The sequence below is a fragment of the Mustela putorius genome, unplaced genomic scaffold (assembly GCF_011764305.1).
Source record: "Mustela putorius furo isolate JIRA1106 unplaced genomic scaffold, ASM1176430v1.1 tig00003834_pilon_pilon_pilon, whole genome shotgun sequence".
In the NCBI taxonomy this organism is placed as follows: Eukaryota; Metazoa; Chordata; class Mammalia; order Carnivora; family Mustelidae; genus Mustela; species Mustela putorius.
In genome coordinates, this window is record NW_025421987.1 from 19,983,443 (window position 1) to 20,000,000 (window position 16,558).

Below are 16,558 nucleotides of genomic sequence, written 5' to 3' on the forward strand. Positions count from 1 at the left end.
ACAAGTAAAAAGCACCTTTTAAAGTACTGAACACTCAGAAATAGCTATTCTTAGTAAATATATAGCTAAGTTCAATGTCAGTTCTGTCTGAATAGATTCATACTCACGTGTGCATGAGGGTATATGGGAAACAAACATTATTGCCTGTCAGAAAGGAACGATCCCCAAATAGAAGCCTTTATAGGCTGTTTATACCAACTCTACTACCAAGAGAAATCACATTGAGGTTTTTCCGAATTCTACCTTCTCTTTGAGGGACACATTAAAAGTTTTCTGGGGCGCCTGGGTGGCTTAGTGGGGTAAGCCTCTGCCTTCGGCTCAGGTCATGAACTCAGGGTCACGGGATCCAGCCCTGCATCAGGCTCTCTGCTCAGCAGGGGGCCTGCTTCCCCTTCCCCCTCTGCCCGCCTCTCTGCCTGCTTGTGATCTCTCTCTCTCTCTGTAAAATAAATAAAATCTTAAAAACAAAAAACAAAAAACAAACTTCTATCACCAGTGCAAATGCTTTGATTTTTTTCCCTTGATACCATACTTCTAAGATGGAAAGTTTTGAATTAAACGGATAAGCATGTGACTCCACATTGGATCCTTTGTGGACCTCTGTAGAGACCCATATTTATACCTGAAGAGTTTGTTTATATGTGTGCATGTCTTTGTGTGTAGCTGCCAGTCCCAATGTGTGACGTAAAGTCCAGATGTAGTTGTATCCCCGAATATGATGAAGCCAAAGCCAGACCCTGATTTTACTTTTCAAGAAATTTAAATCAATTTATTCTGCAAGGGGTATTTTTTGAAATTAAAAAAAAAAAAAAAGAAAAAAAAAGAACATGTTTTGTGGCATAATTATGTCCAGAGAGTGCTTTTAAACTGAAATTAAATGTTATCACTGCACTTTTTGTTCTCTCTGCTAAACTTTTGAATCCTTATATCCAAGGGCATCCAGGAGTATTTTATTTCTAAAAGAAATGCTGTAGTAGAATTGTTCTACTAAAGCAAATGTGCTTATTCTGTTTCATTTTCTTAGCCATCAGTCAAACTCTGACTGAACAGACAGCTTTCATTTAGTAGTTGATGTTTGATAATCAAGATTTTATGATTAAAAAAACGTATTCCAAGGCAGCCTCAATTTATGGTGTGAAGGCAAAATATATATGCTAAGGTTTGAATATGTAATTGCCTTAGCAATTATTTTTATAATTTTAGAATTGCATATTTTCAATTTTTACTTTTTAATCTGTCAGAAAAGCCTTTCTGAATTAGAAATAAACAAGTTCTATTATTTCTAGAACACTTTAAAAGGCAAAATATGTTGGAAAAATACAGTGTTAATAAAATCATTAATCTAATTTTAGTAAGTTTCACATTTTGGGAAATACATTTTATTTATCTAAATGATTCGTAATATCAGTTGACAATGCACAGAGACAGAGACCTGCCATTCCAGCCACTGTTATTAAAGCTGGGATAGTTAACTCACTAAAACTTCACTGACAGTAGGCCATCCCCACTCATTTATGTGAAAGGACTAATTTGTTGTAAGAACACATTCCCTAGTGATAGTTTTATAGCTGTTTTTCTATGTAATAGTACGATATTAGAATGAACTTTATATTTCTCAGATTAAGAAGGAAAAAAAAAAGAGAAAACTTTAACACATTAGAAACAGCACAGGGTTTCCATTTGTGAAGTGTCCAGGTTTCAAGCAGAATTTTGGTCTGTGTTTCTGTTATTTCCTTGAACAACTCTAGTCATTAAAACACGAACATCTTATTGTGAGACTATGTTTTGAGTCCAAAGAGATCTCCTTGCTCTTCGCAAAGATTGAGATGAGGCAACTAATTACAGTTACTTCTGTAATTAGGACCTATATAGAAGTAAATCAATTATTGCTCAGGAGGAAAAGCTTAAAAGGAAGAGTAAGTTAATAGTATACCACCTTATCCAGAAATCTGCCTAAATCACATAAATAAGCCCTTAAAATACCATGTGACAAAAGGTTTTTTTTTCTTTTTTTCACAGAACTGCTAGCACTACAGAATTTTTATTTGAATTTTTACATAATGACTTTAGCTGGCAGCTGGATGGAGAAATTATCACGAATTAATACTTTTCTGTGACACGAAATGCTTGTAAAATTTAAGAAAGTTTATAGGAAGACTTATCTGCACACAATAAGTTATTGTTGACTTCATTTATAACCTCAAACATTATGTAAGTTTTAGTCTATGAAATACAATATTAACTCAATGTATTGAAATGGTTCTAGTTATATTTAGGTAGAAATAAATATAAACAGGAAGGCTGCAGGAGTTATAAATTAAGAATATGTAATCACAGTAGGTAAAAGTTATGTTGACATATATAAGTACATAAGTCAAACTTTGACTTCTCTAAATTTCTTCTCAATGGAATATCCTAGTATGTACAATAAAATGAACAGCTGAGCTTCGGTGTACTTCTGTCAGAAAATACATCTTGGTTTCTTGATTCCATGTTACAGGTGACCGGAGTACTACACAGAGAACTACAACACCCACAGTAAAATTTATCACTTCCTGTATCATTTTCTTCTATTTGTGACATTTAAGTGCAACCTAGAAACAGATTAAAGGATCCTTCTGCTATCTGTAACCTAGAGCAAATCTACTCTTTTTATCGTAACGGAAAGTGATGAAAATGATAAAGATAAGTAGTGTACAAGAAATGTGGCTGGGACAATGACAGTGATAGTGTGAATAGGAAAGGAAATTTCATTTTTCTTTAGTAAATGCAAGACATAATAAAGGGATGGATTCCTATTCTGTTGTAGTGGTTCTACAGTTATTTGCAATTGGCTTTAAAGGCACCTTAGCTGAATGTTTTATCGTTTCATATGAGAACATGATTGTTATTATAAGAGTCTAAATTCTTTAGCCATTAAACTCCTCTGATCACCTAGAATTAATTATTTGATAATTTTTATAACTCGATATTTTCAAAAAATGCAACTAACATTTCATAAAATACAAATAGCATTACTGTAAAGCATAGTGATATGTTATTAGATAATTGAAAATATCTTCCACTTCAGTAAGAAATTGTGTCATTTAATTTTAAAAATTATTTTAGCAATATCTGCGTATTTGCAGCCCTTAATTTGCAAGACAGAATATTAGTTTAGTTCTCAGTCTTTCTAACTGGATACATAGTCACATGAATCAGAACTTTGAAATGCCCTCGAAAAAAATCTTGGCATGTTAATGATTCCCCAAGTGAAAACTCCAGAAATGTATACCTTAAATTTTTAATCTGTCCTCACTAGCTAGCAATATGTGTTGAAAACACTTATTTTAGTAATCGAGTCCTTTAAAAATTTTATTGCATTATTATTAAGAAGGGAACAGGTATAAATTCTTGGTATAGATTCTTCATAACACTGTTCGTACAAATGAACCAAGGAGTGGACATTTATTTGGTTGTCTCTCCATTATGATGGAAAATAGGAAAGAAGAGAGGGCAAGACTCCTGGACATCTTTTTTTTTTTTTTTTTAAGATTTTATTTATTTATTTGACAGAGAGAGAGGGAGACAGAGAGAGAGCACAAGTAGGCAGAGCAGCAGGCAGAGGAAGAGGGAGAAGCAGGCTCCCCACTGAGCGGGGATCAAGATGCAGTGTGGGCCTTCAATCCCAGGACCCTTGGATCATGACCTGAGTTGAAGGCAGGCGTTTAACCGACTGACCCACTTAGGTGCCCCAAGACTCCTGGACATCTTAAACCCTCAATCCAGCTGAGTGGGAAAAGTGACAGTAAAGATCAGTGGCAGGAATGACAGGAAGATTTTCTCCTTTCTAAAAGTACTTGCTCCAGTTTGAGCCAACTTACCTATTCTTACTTCGTTCTTATTCCTGTTCTCCATTCTACCCCTTCTAATTCCCATCAGAGAACATAATTCCTTTTGCTCAGCAAATTCACATTAGTGCCCACTTGAAAGCCAACTCAGTGAGTTTGAAAAAGGATTCCTGAATATGAATCCTTTCATGATTCATGAAATCAGTTTTCATGAATGTGAACCCCTTTACCCATTCATACATCTTTTATTTAAAAGAAATAAAGTTTAGGCCGGGTAAAACATGTTAAAGAAACCCAGAACTATATACATCCAGACTTTGGGCAGTGATTTCCAAATACAGTTTTGCCAAAGAGCACTTATTAATTGCTCTGCTCAGAGTCAGGACATTTTAAAATGTGTCCGGCTTAAATCACTTTAAGAAGTTAATATATGCCATAGAGCTCTTTAAATTGAAAATATTATTTTAAAGAGAAAATAAGCTGAAATTAATGAAATGAAATGTTTCCTGTTACAAAACAAAAATATTTAGAAATCATACCTTTAGAATATGAACAGTGGCAAGGAACAATTTATATCTTTGAAAAGTAATCTGGCAAAAGGCAGTTATTAAAGGATTAAAGCCATCCTCCATCTGACCTTAAGAATATTCCTAACTCTTCTTGGTTAAAAGTTATAATCACGGACTCAGAATCTTTTCAGAAGTTGAAATAAACCTTCTACATTGCAAATCATCACTAAAACTCAAAAAACTGAATATAATTGTATGTCACAATTCTGTTTCTTCCATGTGTCCCAACATTTGTATGTTGGTACCACCAAAAGGCTATGATCAGGTTGTACCTCTATTTTAGGAGAGAAAGCATTAGAAACCCAAGTTCTTGCGTGATTCAGTGTCGGATTCAGTATGTTATATTGCAATGTTGGATTTAGTCGATGTATCCAGAGAACTCACTTGCAACATGCTGACTTTCAAATTCCATTAACTTTCTCTTTTTCTTATTTCAATTATGCTACACTCAGACTGCTGCACAACAGATCACAGGAGATTTGAGGTTATATCCTGGGAAGTCCCAGGTTAGCAATCATTCACTTTAAAGTGGCTAGTATTCTTAGATTCTGCTTTTCTTATTTGGCTATAAACAAAAGGCACCATATGAACTCAAAACATAAGCTTTTAAAAAGTGTTTTGATGTCACTCTTCTTTTCTATTAGGTTATATCTCCATGGTTGATTATAAATACAATTCATAAACCAACATAGTATGGTTGTGAGTTCAGGTATTAATTTTACAAGAACACCAAATCTGTATAGCATGTTATAAACTCATGGAGGCTTTAAATACATTTCTATTATTTGATCATCACATGATGCAACAGTGTGAGATAACCAGGACAGATATAATTATGTTTGATAGACAACAGAATCAGAATCATGGGTAATGATGCTGCTGTGTTTTCCTCATTCACGTAAAATAGAGTACACTAAATTTCCATTTCCAAGTAAATGAAATAAATTCAATCAATTTATTATACTTATTTAATCAACAGCGTGATATAATTCTTTTTGGCTTAGTTATTCTCTTTTGAGTAGACACCAAATGCAGATATGATTAGTCCGGTCCCTTCTCCCTCATTATCATCAGAGAAAACTAAAGGGTATTTAGTTCTCAGTTAACAGCCTACATTCCAATAAGTCATTGACTAAATGGAGACTATATTCATGTCTTCTTTTGCCTCAAACACTTTCCTCCTCTGGTTAGTAATATTGAAATTAAATCAGCCGTTTAACTTAGCGAGTTGAGTGACACATATTCATTTAGTACATATTCAGTTATTACACACCACCCACAAATACATTGAACCATTTAGACTCCTAAAGGGATTGCAAATATGATCTAATGATGAATATTGGCATTGTAAATTCTATGCAAATCATATGTAAAACTCAGAGAAATCATCTGATGACTGATAGAACTGTCAAAGTAGGATTCATCAATAGAACATATCTATTAGAATGAATGTTGGTAAGATGCTTTACTCTGAAGGTGAATTTTCATATTTTCAAAAGTTCTCTAACATTGATTAATCTGAAATATTATCTGTAACATTGATTAATTGGTTGAGGGTTTTTAAAAATCATTTTTGACAGATAATTTCAAGACAATTAAGACTATTCATTTCTAAACTGATATCCTGGGAAATAATACCATTATGGAAATTGCACTATGTAATCCATGCAGCAACTGGTTTCTTCTCTTATCTAAATATAATTACTTCTCAGTGGGATTAATTCATTGTGAGAAAAAAAAAATCTTTAATCATTAAGGAATTCCAGTGTAATTACGTTTATGTAATTTCACTAGCAAAACTTAGAGATTCTAACTTTGAGAATTATATGTCTTCTAACTTAATAGTCAGGAGGATTTTTTGAAACTCACCTAGATAACCAAATACCTTCTTTTAAAAAGCAGTTCTTTTTTTTTAAGTTTTATTTTATTTTATTTTATTTATTTGACAGAGAGAGAGAGAGAGATCACAAGTAAGCAGAGAGGCAGGCAGAGGGGGAGGGGGAAGCAGGCTTTCTGCTGAGCAGAGAGCCCAATGCGGGGCTCGATTCCAGGACCCTGAGATCATTACCTGAGCAGAAGGCAGAGGCTTAACCCTCTGAGCCACCCAGGCTCCCCTAAAAAGCAGTTCTTGAAAATTTAGAATCTCACACCTATAAAATATGTTTTTTCTTTTACTTAACATTTTATAAGATTAATGTTTCCTATTTGGGGTGATTGAAGTATGGTGTTTTTTACGGATCAGGAAATATTTTATTGACAACACAAGGACCTGTTTACACAGTGCGTGTATTAACATTGTATTTTGATTTATGTATATATGGAAACTGAAAATGATTTCTCATTGTATTTATTGATTCACCTGCTCTGGTTTGTGTTAATAATACATAGCTATTTTGTGTAAACTTCCTCTACGTCTTCCATTAGTCAATTGTGGGATTGCTTTCTGATTTAGATGAAGGATGAGGTAAAACCATAGTTTACATTGTTTAATAGATCAACAAAGTGAGCCTTTCGTTATTAATTCAACTTGAAGTATCTTTTTATATTTTAATTTTTAATTCATTACCAATTATTACCCTCTGCGTTAAAAAGAAATGATTTGGAACGCCTGGTGGCTCAGTCAGTTAAACCTCTGCCTTTGGGTCAGGTCATGATCCTAGGGTCCTGGGATTGAGTCCGGCATCGGGCTCCTTGCTTGGTAGAGAGCCTGTTTCTCTCTCTGCCTCTGCCTGCCACTCTGCCTGCTTGTGCACTTGCTCTCTGTCTCTCGCTCTCTGACAAATAAATAAATAAAACCTTTAAAAATTAAAAAGAAATGATTTGTCTTTCTTTAATAATATGTTCAAAATGAAAACACATTCATGTTGTGTCTTATTATTCATCAGACTTTTTAATAGCTAGTGCAAAGTTCTAAGTAAAATCATTAAAGCCTTTGAGTAACAATGTTTTCTTTAAATAACTAAAGCTTCCAGGGAATTTTATAAAATATAGTTTTGTTTTGATTTCTCCTGGAATTATTAGTGAAGCATGTTTTTTTATTACACATAAGAAGATAATTTATGTGGTCTTAAAAATTCTTCTATTGGACACAGACAATAAAAAAGATGTCCTAACAGACACAAACAGAAATATTGGTTCATTATGGAAGCATATTAAAGAAGTTCATTCATAGTGAAATCATATGTAAATTTGTTAAATTTAATGGTCTTCTAAGTTATTTTGATAACATGTTAGCATTAATGTTTCCTGTTTTTCATTTTTACCATTTCTTCCTTAAACCTATAATTAATTGGTCAAAAACTGTTATCAATATTTTGAATATTGATCTATCGTTATAAATAAGCATAGTCAAAAAAGCCAGAGAAATTTAATTCCTTAACTATTTCCATGATTACTTCCCCTTTGCCATTTCCTTCTTTTTCTTTCATATTCCTATCACAAAAATAAAGAGTCTTGTGTTTTAAACATGGTCTTATTCTTATATCAACGACAACAGGCAACGTTAACTTCACAGAGGCAAATAGAAATTTATTTATTTTAACCGCATTTGTGTGTTTGTGTTTTCTTTTAGTCAATCTACTGGATTCAAAAACAATTCAAGGGGAGCTGGGATGGATCTCTTACCCATCACATGGGGTGAGTATGGTAAACTGTTGAAAGGAAACATGATTCTATCCATTGTCTCATAGAGAACAGAGGGAATTACTGGTATGTTCTCTAAAATGAACTCCTCTACTTCAGTGACATATATATTTATCAGTATCTTCAATACATGCACCAAGAGAGCCAGATATTTGTGTCCAATGGAACTATTAAAATTTTTGAAGTCTAATTTTTTCCTTCTGAATCGATTGCCATCAGTTGCTTGATGACACTAATTAAACCTTTTACTGGCATCATGTAGATGGTCTGAGTGTGATCATCTAACATTCTTTTTGTGATGTGATCAGAAGAGGTGAATTGAGAACACATTTCAAATTTCAAGTAATGTAGAAAGTGTGTATTTAGAGACCTGCAGAGTCATAGCATTAAAAGCAGCCTTGGAGACCATCCAAGAAGGATATATTTGTCAATTCTGTAAAACCTTAAATTCTTTGTTCATTGATCTTTATTTCTTAATTTCTTCACATTGCTTTAACTTCTTCACTTAAAATGTCTGCAGCATATCAAGGTCAGCTTAAGCCTGGGAAATTTCATTTAGAAAAAAAAAATTGACTACCTTTAAATTTAAACTCTTTATATACCTTTAATACATTACCAAGCCAGACATAGTTTACTAAAGTGTATAGAATTTTTGTGACCCAACCGTTTCTGATAAGATTCTGTGAGAAAGTTTTTTGTTTTCTTTTCTTTTCTTTTTTTTTTTTTTTTGGTGGTGCTTGGGGGAGAATCATCATATACATTTGGAAAATTCTTGTTCTTATGAAATTGTGTAATAAGTGCCTAAACATACTTTGCTTCCAAGTATAGCTTGTGGAAAATGTAAAATGTTATTTTGAAATACCTGTGGTAGGAACAAATTTGTGTATTTCTTTTCCTTCTACTCATCCTCTTTTTAAAGAGGTTATAATTACTTCCACTTAGTGCTGATATTCAGTCTTTAGATTTTTGTGCCTAAACATACTGATTTTTACGGTACTGCCAGCTTCTTCTTCACCAACGGATGTTTTACATCAGAGATACTTCATCTATCTGTCATCTTTGAATCTGCTTCTCTTCCTGGTACACCTTGACATTGACACAATGCCAAAACCTATCACATAATCAGGACTTGGTTGGTTGTTTTGGAGGAGAGAATATGAAGTAAGCCAGGATTTGGTCTTCCCATAGGTGTAAAAGGAATCAAATTATTAGGATAAAAGCACATCCTGGGTAGTCAGAAAGAGTGAATCAAAACTCCAGATTGAGCTGGAAAACTCATTTAAAACTAATCACCCTAAAGTCAAGTCTAATTTTAATTCTGATTTTAGAAATTTGCGTTTTTCATTACTCCGTCAGGTTATCCACTATAGAAACTTGCTGCCTAAGGATGTATGAAAAGCAAAAATCACAGTGACATTTTACTAACAGATAGTTATACAGGCTTATAAAAAAACAACAAGAAATTAACATGTATTTCAAAGCAACAGTCTATTTCATGATTTCCTTTGAAGAAGGCATAAAGAAAAAATATTTCTATATATTAAGACTTTTGGGGAGAATACTGTGTAAGTGAATACATTTAACCATGTTAATATTAGGTGTATTGTAATGAAACAAAACTGGCACTTCTGCTTCCAGAGATATGTTGGGGGTGGGGAGAAATGTTCTAGAGAAATGTTCTCTACTACTCAAGGTGTGGTAGGTATGTGCACTAACCAGCAATATAAATCCCCCGGAGATTTTTTGATAGACTCTCAGGACCTGCCCCAGAATTTCTGAATCAGAATCTGCATCTTAACATGGTCCCCAGGGAATTGCTGAGCACATTAGATTTAAGAAGCACTCCTTAGGATAACTCACCTCTTGGCTTTTCCCATCTCTTGCCCAATTTCCTACCTCATTTTTGTCCACAAATTCTGTGGCTTTATCAGCAAACAGTTTTCAGTTTTCCTTTGGCTTTTGGTTGCCTTAGAGAGCCAACCTCATGAGCTTGGGCTTCCTCTTCATTGTTTTCCTGGTGCATCTCCCTGCAGCTGTGTCTTTCCTTTTGGAGGGAAGGGGGGAATGGGGAGTTGAGTGAGCCTAGTAGTGGGTATTAAGGAGGGCAAGTATTACATGGAGCACTGGGTGTGATGCATAAACAATGAATCTTGGAATTCTGAAAAAGTAAAGTTAAATAAAAAAAGCCTAAGACAACTGGCCAAGTTTTCAGAGTTATCTTTAAAACTATCAGGGAAAACAAAAATCTCCCCAACAGGTCATGATATTTATAATATCCCAAGACCCCAAAGCAAAAAGAGAAAAAATATATATATAGAGAGAGATGTGAATTATTATCCTGTGGTGCTGTATAGTGTGTTTTTCCTCTAAATTGTATATTGTGTTAACCAAAATGTCCACAATGAAATAAGTAACATAATTTGGAATATGTTTGATTAATATTCATTTCTTTTTGAGAAACTGATGAAATTTTTAAAAAGATTTTATTTATTTATTTGACAGATCACAAGTAGGCAGGGAGGCAGAGCAAAGAGAGAGAGGGGAAACAGGCTCCCCGCTGAGCAGAGAGCCCCATGCGGGGCTCCATCCCAGGACCCTGAGATCATGTCCTGAGTGGAAGGCAGAGGCTTTAATCCACTGAGCCACCCAGGCGCCCCCAGAACTGGTGACATTCTCGAGTAAAAGCACTGCATAGTTAATTACCAGTTGGAATTTAAAATCCTTGCTTTTATAGTTATTTATGCTTTTATTTTTAATTATTTTTATTGCCTAACCAGTGCCATTTTCAATATAACAAAAATAGGTTAATTTTGTGATCTTTTGTTTTTAAAGGAAATAGTTAAAAATATCATGATATTTTTGTTACAGCTTTTCCATAAGAAGTGAAATGTAGTGCTGGAAACAATTTTGAACTTGTTACTGTCTTAATTGATTAACTCCAATAAAAGCAGTGCATCTGTTTGTAGGTTAACTAAAATATGATTATAAAGTTTGGAGGAAAATATTGTAATAACAATGTTATAGCATACTAAATAACTGAAAACCCTGCTTTGTGTGTATGTGTGTGTGAGAGACAACATTTAAATTCTATTCTCTTAGCATATTTTAACTATTCGATACAGTGTTACCAGCTTCACTCACTGTATTTTACATTCTATCTACAGAGCTTATTCATCTTAAGGTTAAAGTTTGTACTCTTTTACCTACTTCTGCCTGTTTCTCCTACTTCTCAGTCCCTGACATCCACTTTTCTTCTGTTTCTATGGGTTTGACTTTTTTTCCCCCCTAAAATCTGTGAAATAGTGATATTATGTAATATTTATCTTTCTCTGTCTGGCTTATTTCATAGGATAATGTCCTAAAGGTCCACGCATGTTGTTGGAAACAGCAAGGAAAATCCTACTCTTTTGATTTAGGCCCTCCCATGGGGGAGGTAGGTAGGTAGGGAGGCAATTTTGAATGGGCTCCATGGAGATATTTGAAAATATGGTTGTCATAACTGGTAAGGCAGGACACTGCTGGCATTTAGTGTGGAAGGTCTGGGTGCTGCTAAACATCTTGCAAGAAACAGGGCAAACTCCCACAACAAAGAATAATCAGGCCCAAAATAACACTGCCCAGGTTGAGAAATCCTTGCTTAGGGGATGAATAACGGTGCTTTGTCAGGAGCTGTGGTCACTAAAAAGAAACTGGGAGACTGCTGGCAAATTCTCTAAGTCTCAGCCTTACTCCCAACCAAATTCCAAATCTTTTGCAATATGAATTTTAAAAAATGATTGTATACCAAAGCTATATAAAATTAATATATTTGGGCGAAAAGGCCCAACGATGAGTCATTCCTTCATGTATGTTCTTTCCTATTTTTGTTCCCCTTTTCCCCCAGAGATGTATTCATGCATAAAAACTTACAATTAACCTATGTAATTTTCTTGGGAGGAGTATTTCTATCTCTATTTTAAAATGATGCTTCAAATCTTAGAGGAAATCTGGTGAAAATTATGGTACTATACCATTAGGCCTGGAAAAACTTCTCCAAATGAGTATCTGGGAGGAAATTTAATGAGACTTTGGTTTTCTTTAAATGATTTTTTTTAAAGATTTATTTATTTATTTAGAAAATTTTCCTTAAAGATTTCCTTAGACATTTATTGGTGCCTTACTTATGATAATGTATAATCATAATAAATGATATGTATTTATTTTAGAGAGAGAGAGAGAAAGGGCAAATGAGAGTGGGGGAGGGGGGCAGAGGGCCAGAATCATTTGCAAGCAGACTCCTGGCTCTGTGTGGAGCCCCAGCAAGGCTTGATCTCATGACCCATGAGGCTATGACCTGAACTGAAACCAAGAGTCAGATGCTTGACAAATTGAAGTCACCCAGGCACCCCTCTAAATTAAATTCTTATAAATAATACTCAAAGTTTGTAAACTGAAATTATCAAGGGGTTATGAACACAATTTATTTTTTGATAAAAGTTTTTTTTTTTTTTGTTATGGACAAGTTTTGGCACTAATAAAGCAGACATAGCAATGACATTTGCTGTCTTTATGAACTGTGAATTATAATGTTCAAATTTTGGGTATAATTATCTTCAGAAATTTTAGTAATCAGTAGGTTAAATATTCTTTGATTTAGGGGACAATCAACACACGTAAAAACCCATTTACATATTTTATTACAACTTTGAAAGAGTCTTTTGTTTAAATATGTCTAGTATTTAAATTTATTGATTGGTTGATTGATTGATAATGCAAATCTACCACATAAGTTTTCTTAGTATATGTGTCAACGTAGAAGGATCAGAGGGAGGTGGAGCTGTATAATTAGAATAGTATTGATATGCTAACCAAATAGTACAAAGGAATTATGAGCCCCAATTCACTTAATTACAGAAGCTCAGATAGCCAGAAGGGCATGAGGAGAGGGTTGGGGAACGTGCTGTGATGGGCACTGGATGTTATACACAAGTAATGAATCACTGAACACTACATCAAAAACTAATGATGTAGTATACAGTGGTTAACTGAATGTAATAATTTTTTTTTTTTAAAAAAAGGAGAGAGTTTAGGAAATCTAGAAAAAGCATAGCCTGAAATGAGTGATTCATGTATATTAGCTGATGATAGAAAGAATTCTCAAAATTAGTAATTGCAGAGCTTTTTTTTTTTAATTTTCTAACTTCCTCCTTTTTCAACTTCTTTAGAATTTTTTTTCCTTAAAGATTTCCTTAGAAATTTATTGGTGCCTCGCTTTTGATAATGTACACAAACAAGTTAAAACAAACAAAACAAAACCAAAATGCTCTTTTGGCAAAGAGGCCCTGTTGGTTGTCCCCAACATCTATTTCCTGGCTTTTTCTTGAGAATGGCGCACCTATATTGTTTATGTTTTCAACTTCTGTTGTGTCCCTAGAAAATAGCCCCTCTGTGACTCTGTGCGGCCAAAGTTGACTCATCTGAGAGCTAATCATGATCACTTGCCAGTGACTGGTTTAGGCAAAAATAAATAAAGTCAGTGAATCTAGAGCAGAATTCCAGTGAATTCTGGAAAAATTTTCCTGCTAATAAAAAGACATGGGGAGAGCCTAAGAACTTTGTGTCTCCAGGCTTGCCCTGTGAGGGCCCAGTGTCCTTGTCTGGAGCATCTGGTCCCTTCATGACCAGAAAAGCGCTAACCCACTTGGGTTAGCCTGGAGAAATTAGCTTAGAGACCTGACCTGGCAGAACCACTGAGTTATGTAAAAGAATTTTCCTTGTTTAAATCACTCTTAGTATTTCCCATACTTTCAAATGAAAGGGATTCTGATAGGATACAATGTTTAATTTCCTGATCAAATATCTTAAATTCCAAATGAGGGATACAGCAATGGATAATTATATTTATATTATTTTGTGAATTGTATTATGTTATTTGTATTTTCCCAGTGCTTTAGTATGATGTTAGAGATCATATGCAGAGTAGTAAAATACAGTTTAGGGTTGGAAAACTGCATTTGAAATCTGGCTTTGCTATTTATTTATTTATTTAAGGTGTTATTTATTTGACAGACAGTGATCACAAGTAGGCAGAGAAGCAGGCAGAGAGAGGAGGAAGCAGGCTCCCCGCTGAGCCGAGAGCCCGATGCGGGGCTCGATTCCAGGACCCTGGGATCATGACCTGAGCTGAAGGCAGAGACTTTAACCCACTGAGCCACCCAGGCGCCCCTGGCTTTGCTATTTATTACTATTTGATCCGACATAGGCTAATTAACCTTCATTAACATTTCTCTTTACTTTTAAAAGAGGAATAATAATAGTTTCCATGTCACAGCACTTTGTAGTGAATATTTGAACAAATAAGATATTTATGTTATCTCTGACAAAATATACGAGATAGTGCATGTGAAAGAGCTATACACATATAATTTCTTATTCTTAAATAAATTTGAGGATTTCCCCTTCGAATCTTAGCTCTCAGACTCTATGTGGCATCTTGGATTTGGATTTAGGAGAAGGAAAATTGATATTACTACCGGACGTTTTCTTCTCAGTTAAGAGCCCCAAACATGGCCTTTGACATCACAGGGTTGTTACGCTATTGAATCTGTGCAGACAAAAGTGTCCGTAAAGTCTTGGCATTATATTTTGAATGGAAAGGGTCAACTATGGATGAATGAGTCAAAAGTTGCATGTCCACTTTAATTTATTTCAAACTTTTAAGTGATGAGAATTTCCTCAAAATTTTAATCTCTCTCCTTCAGGGAGACCTTCTGACTCTTTCACATGCCACTCTCCTGCCACCCCTCCCCTCCACCCACCCACACCCCCCAGGTGAGCATGTAATACTCTTAAGCTCATCTTCCTTGTTCTCTCTTGTACCTCCACAGCTTGTAATTCTACATTAACATTCTGCAATTATTTCATTGACACTTATTTCAGCCAGGAAGCTGAAAACCCTATGAAGTCAGTCTCCATCATGAAACTTCCTCTTTTATTCTCCACAGTTTCAGTCCCTGGGATAGCTGTCCATAAATTAAAATTGCCTGAATGAATGAAATATAAACGCTTTCCAAAATAAGGAAGTATAACTAAGTTGACGTTATGTATTTGTTGAAAAAGTTTGATTTCCTATCTGTTATTTCAAATGGTGTCTATTAATGCTTCCACTCTCTTTTTTCGTGGTATAAATGCTAAGTGAAATTATAATATAAACACATACTATATGTACTATAAGCATATAACATATAGATATCCATGTTTATATTGCATATGATATTATGCTGTTGTTTGTACTAGCAGGGCTATTTAGTTAATTACAAACAGCCCATGAATTAGAGGTTAACTGAAAAGAAAATTAGCTAGGGGCACTTGGGTGGCTCAGTGACTCAGTCCTTTAAGCATCTGACTCTTCATTTCTGCTCAGGTCATAATCTCAGAATACTGAGATCGAGCTCTGCATGGGGCTCACCAGTCAGGTGGAACCTACTTGTCCCTCTCCCTCCCGCTTGTGCTCTCATTGAAATAAATAAATAAATCAACAAATAAATAAATAAATCTATCTTAAACAAGAAAGAAAACTAGCTAAAAACAGTTCTATATTGAAGTTCATCTTGACTGTTGTTTGAAGGTTAAAAAGCCAGAATCCTGCAAATAAATTTCATTTAACTAAAAGTAGAAATGTTTAGAATTGAATGAATCGTAGAGAGGAGTGGGAATAATAAAAATAATAGCTAAAATGATTCATTGCTTTGCTGTTCTCCAGTTTACTGTAATTTGCCTTCAGTGTTGGAATTCCTGCTGTTTTTGAAGTCTGGATTTTAAGTCTTAGCTACTAGATCTCTAGCTCTCACATTGTGAATGGTTTCTGAAAGGCAGGAAGAATATTTTGACAACTGGGTGTCAACAATAACCACTTGGGATTCTGCCTTTATGAATCATAGTCTAAATTCTGCTTCATATGCTGAATAGTTGATCTAGAAAAATCAAATTTTTGACACATGTGATATGTGATTCTGGGTCATTTGAAATTTTTATGCCTAGAATGAACAATGCTATATATTTTCAATATGTCACTTTCACCTATTGTGCTGACCTTTCAAGGAAGGCTGTCTGATCAAATTAGAAAAACATGGCAAAGTTTTTCAGTTTTTTCTTTCTCACCTTTCTTTGAAACAAAATGTACCAAAATCTAAGGGGAAATGAGGATAAGTGGTAAAAATAAGCAAAGGTAGAATTTATTCTAGCAACATTTAATTTATAAAAATGTTACCTTTTATTTATTTTAACATAATTTTTGTCAGTGCCTTAAGAAAATAAAAATCATTTTTCCATTGCTAATGTTGTATATTTCTGTGTTCATGCAAACTGTGTTCCTACGTTCACTCAGTTCATTATACATTAAATTTGTTGAAATGTGCAAAATAGTATATAGCAGCCTGAATATCAACTTTTTTATTGCTGAGAAACATTCAGTTCATTTAATATTTAATTTAATTAATTCATTTAATTTTTATTTATGTATTTTTTTAGAGTGAGAAT

The 16,558-nt window shown here is 34.2% G+C and overlaps 1 protein-coding gene across 2 annotated transcripts in view; it reads left to right on the plus strand.

Moving 5' to 3' along the window:
* The window catches only part of EPHA3 (EPH receptor A3), a 360,792-nt gene that overhangs the window by 11,567 nt on the left and 332,667 nt on the right, over positions 1 to 16,558 (plus strand). For both annotated transcript variants that reach the window (XM_004777946.3, XM_004777945.3), the window contains exon 2: positions 7,971 to 8,035. In XM_004777946.3, the coding sequence (XP_004778003.2) occupies positions 7,971 to 8,035 (65 nt within the window). The remainder of the gene's footprint in view (positions 1 to 7,970; positions 8,036 to 16,558) is intronic.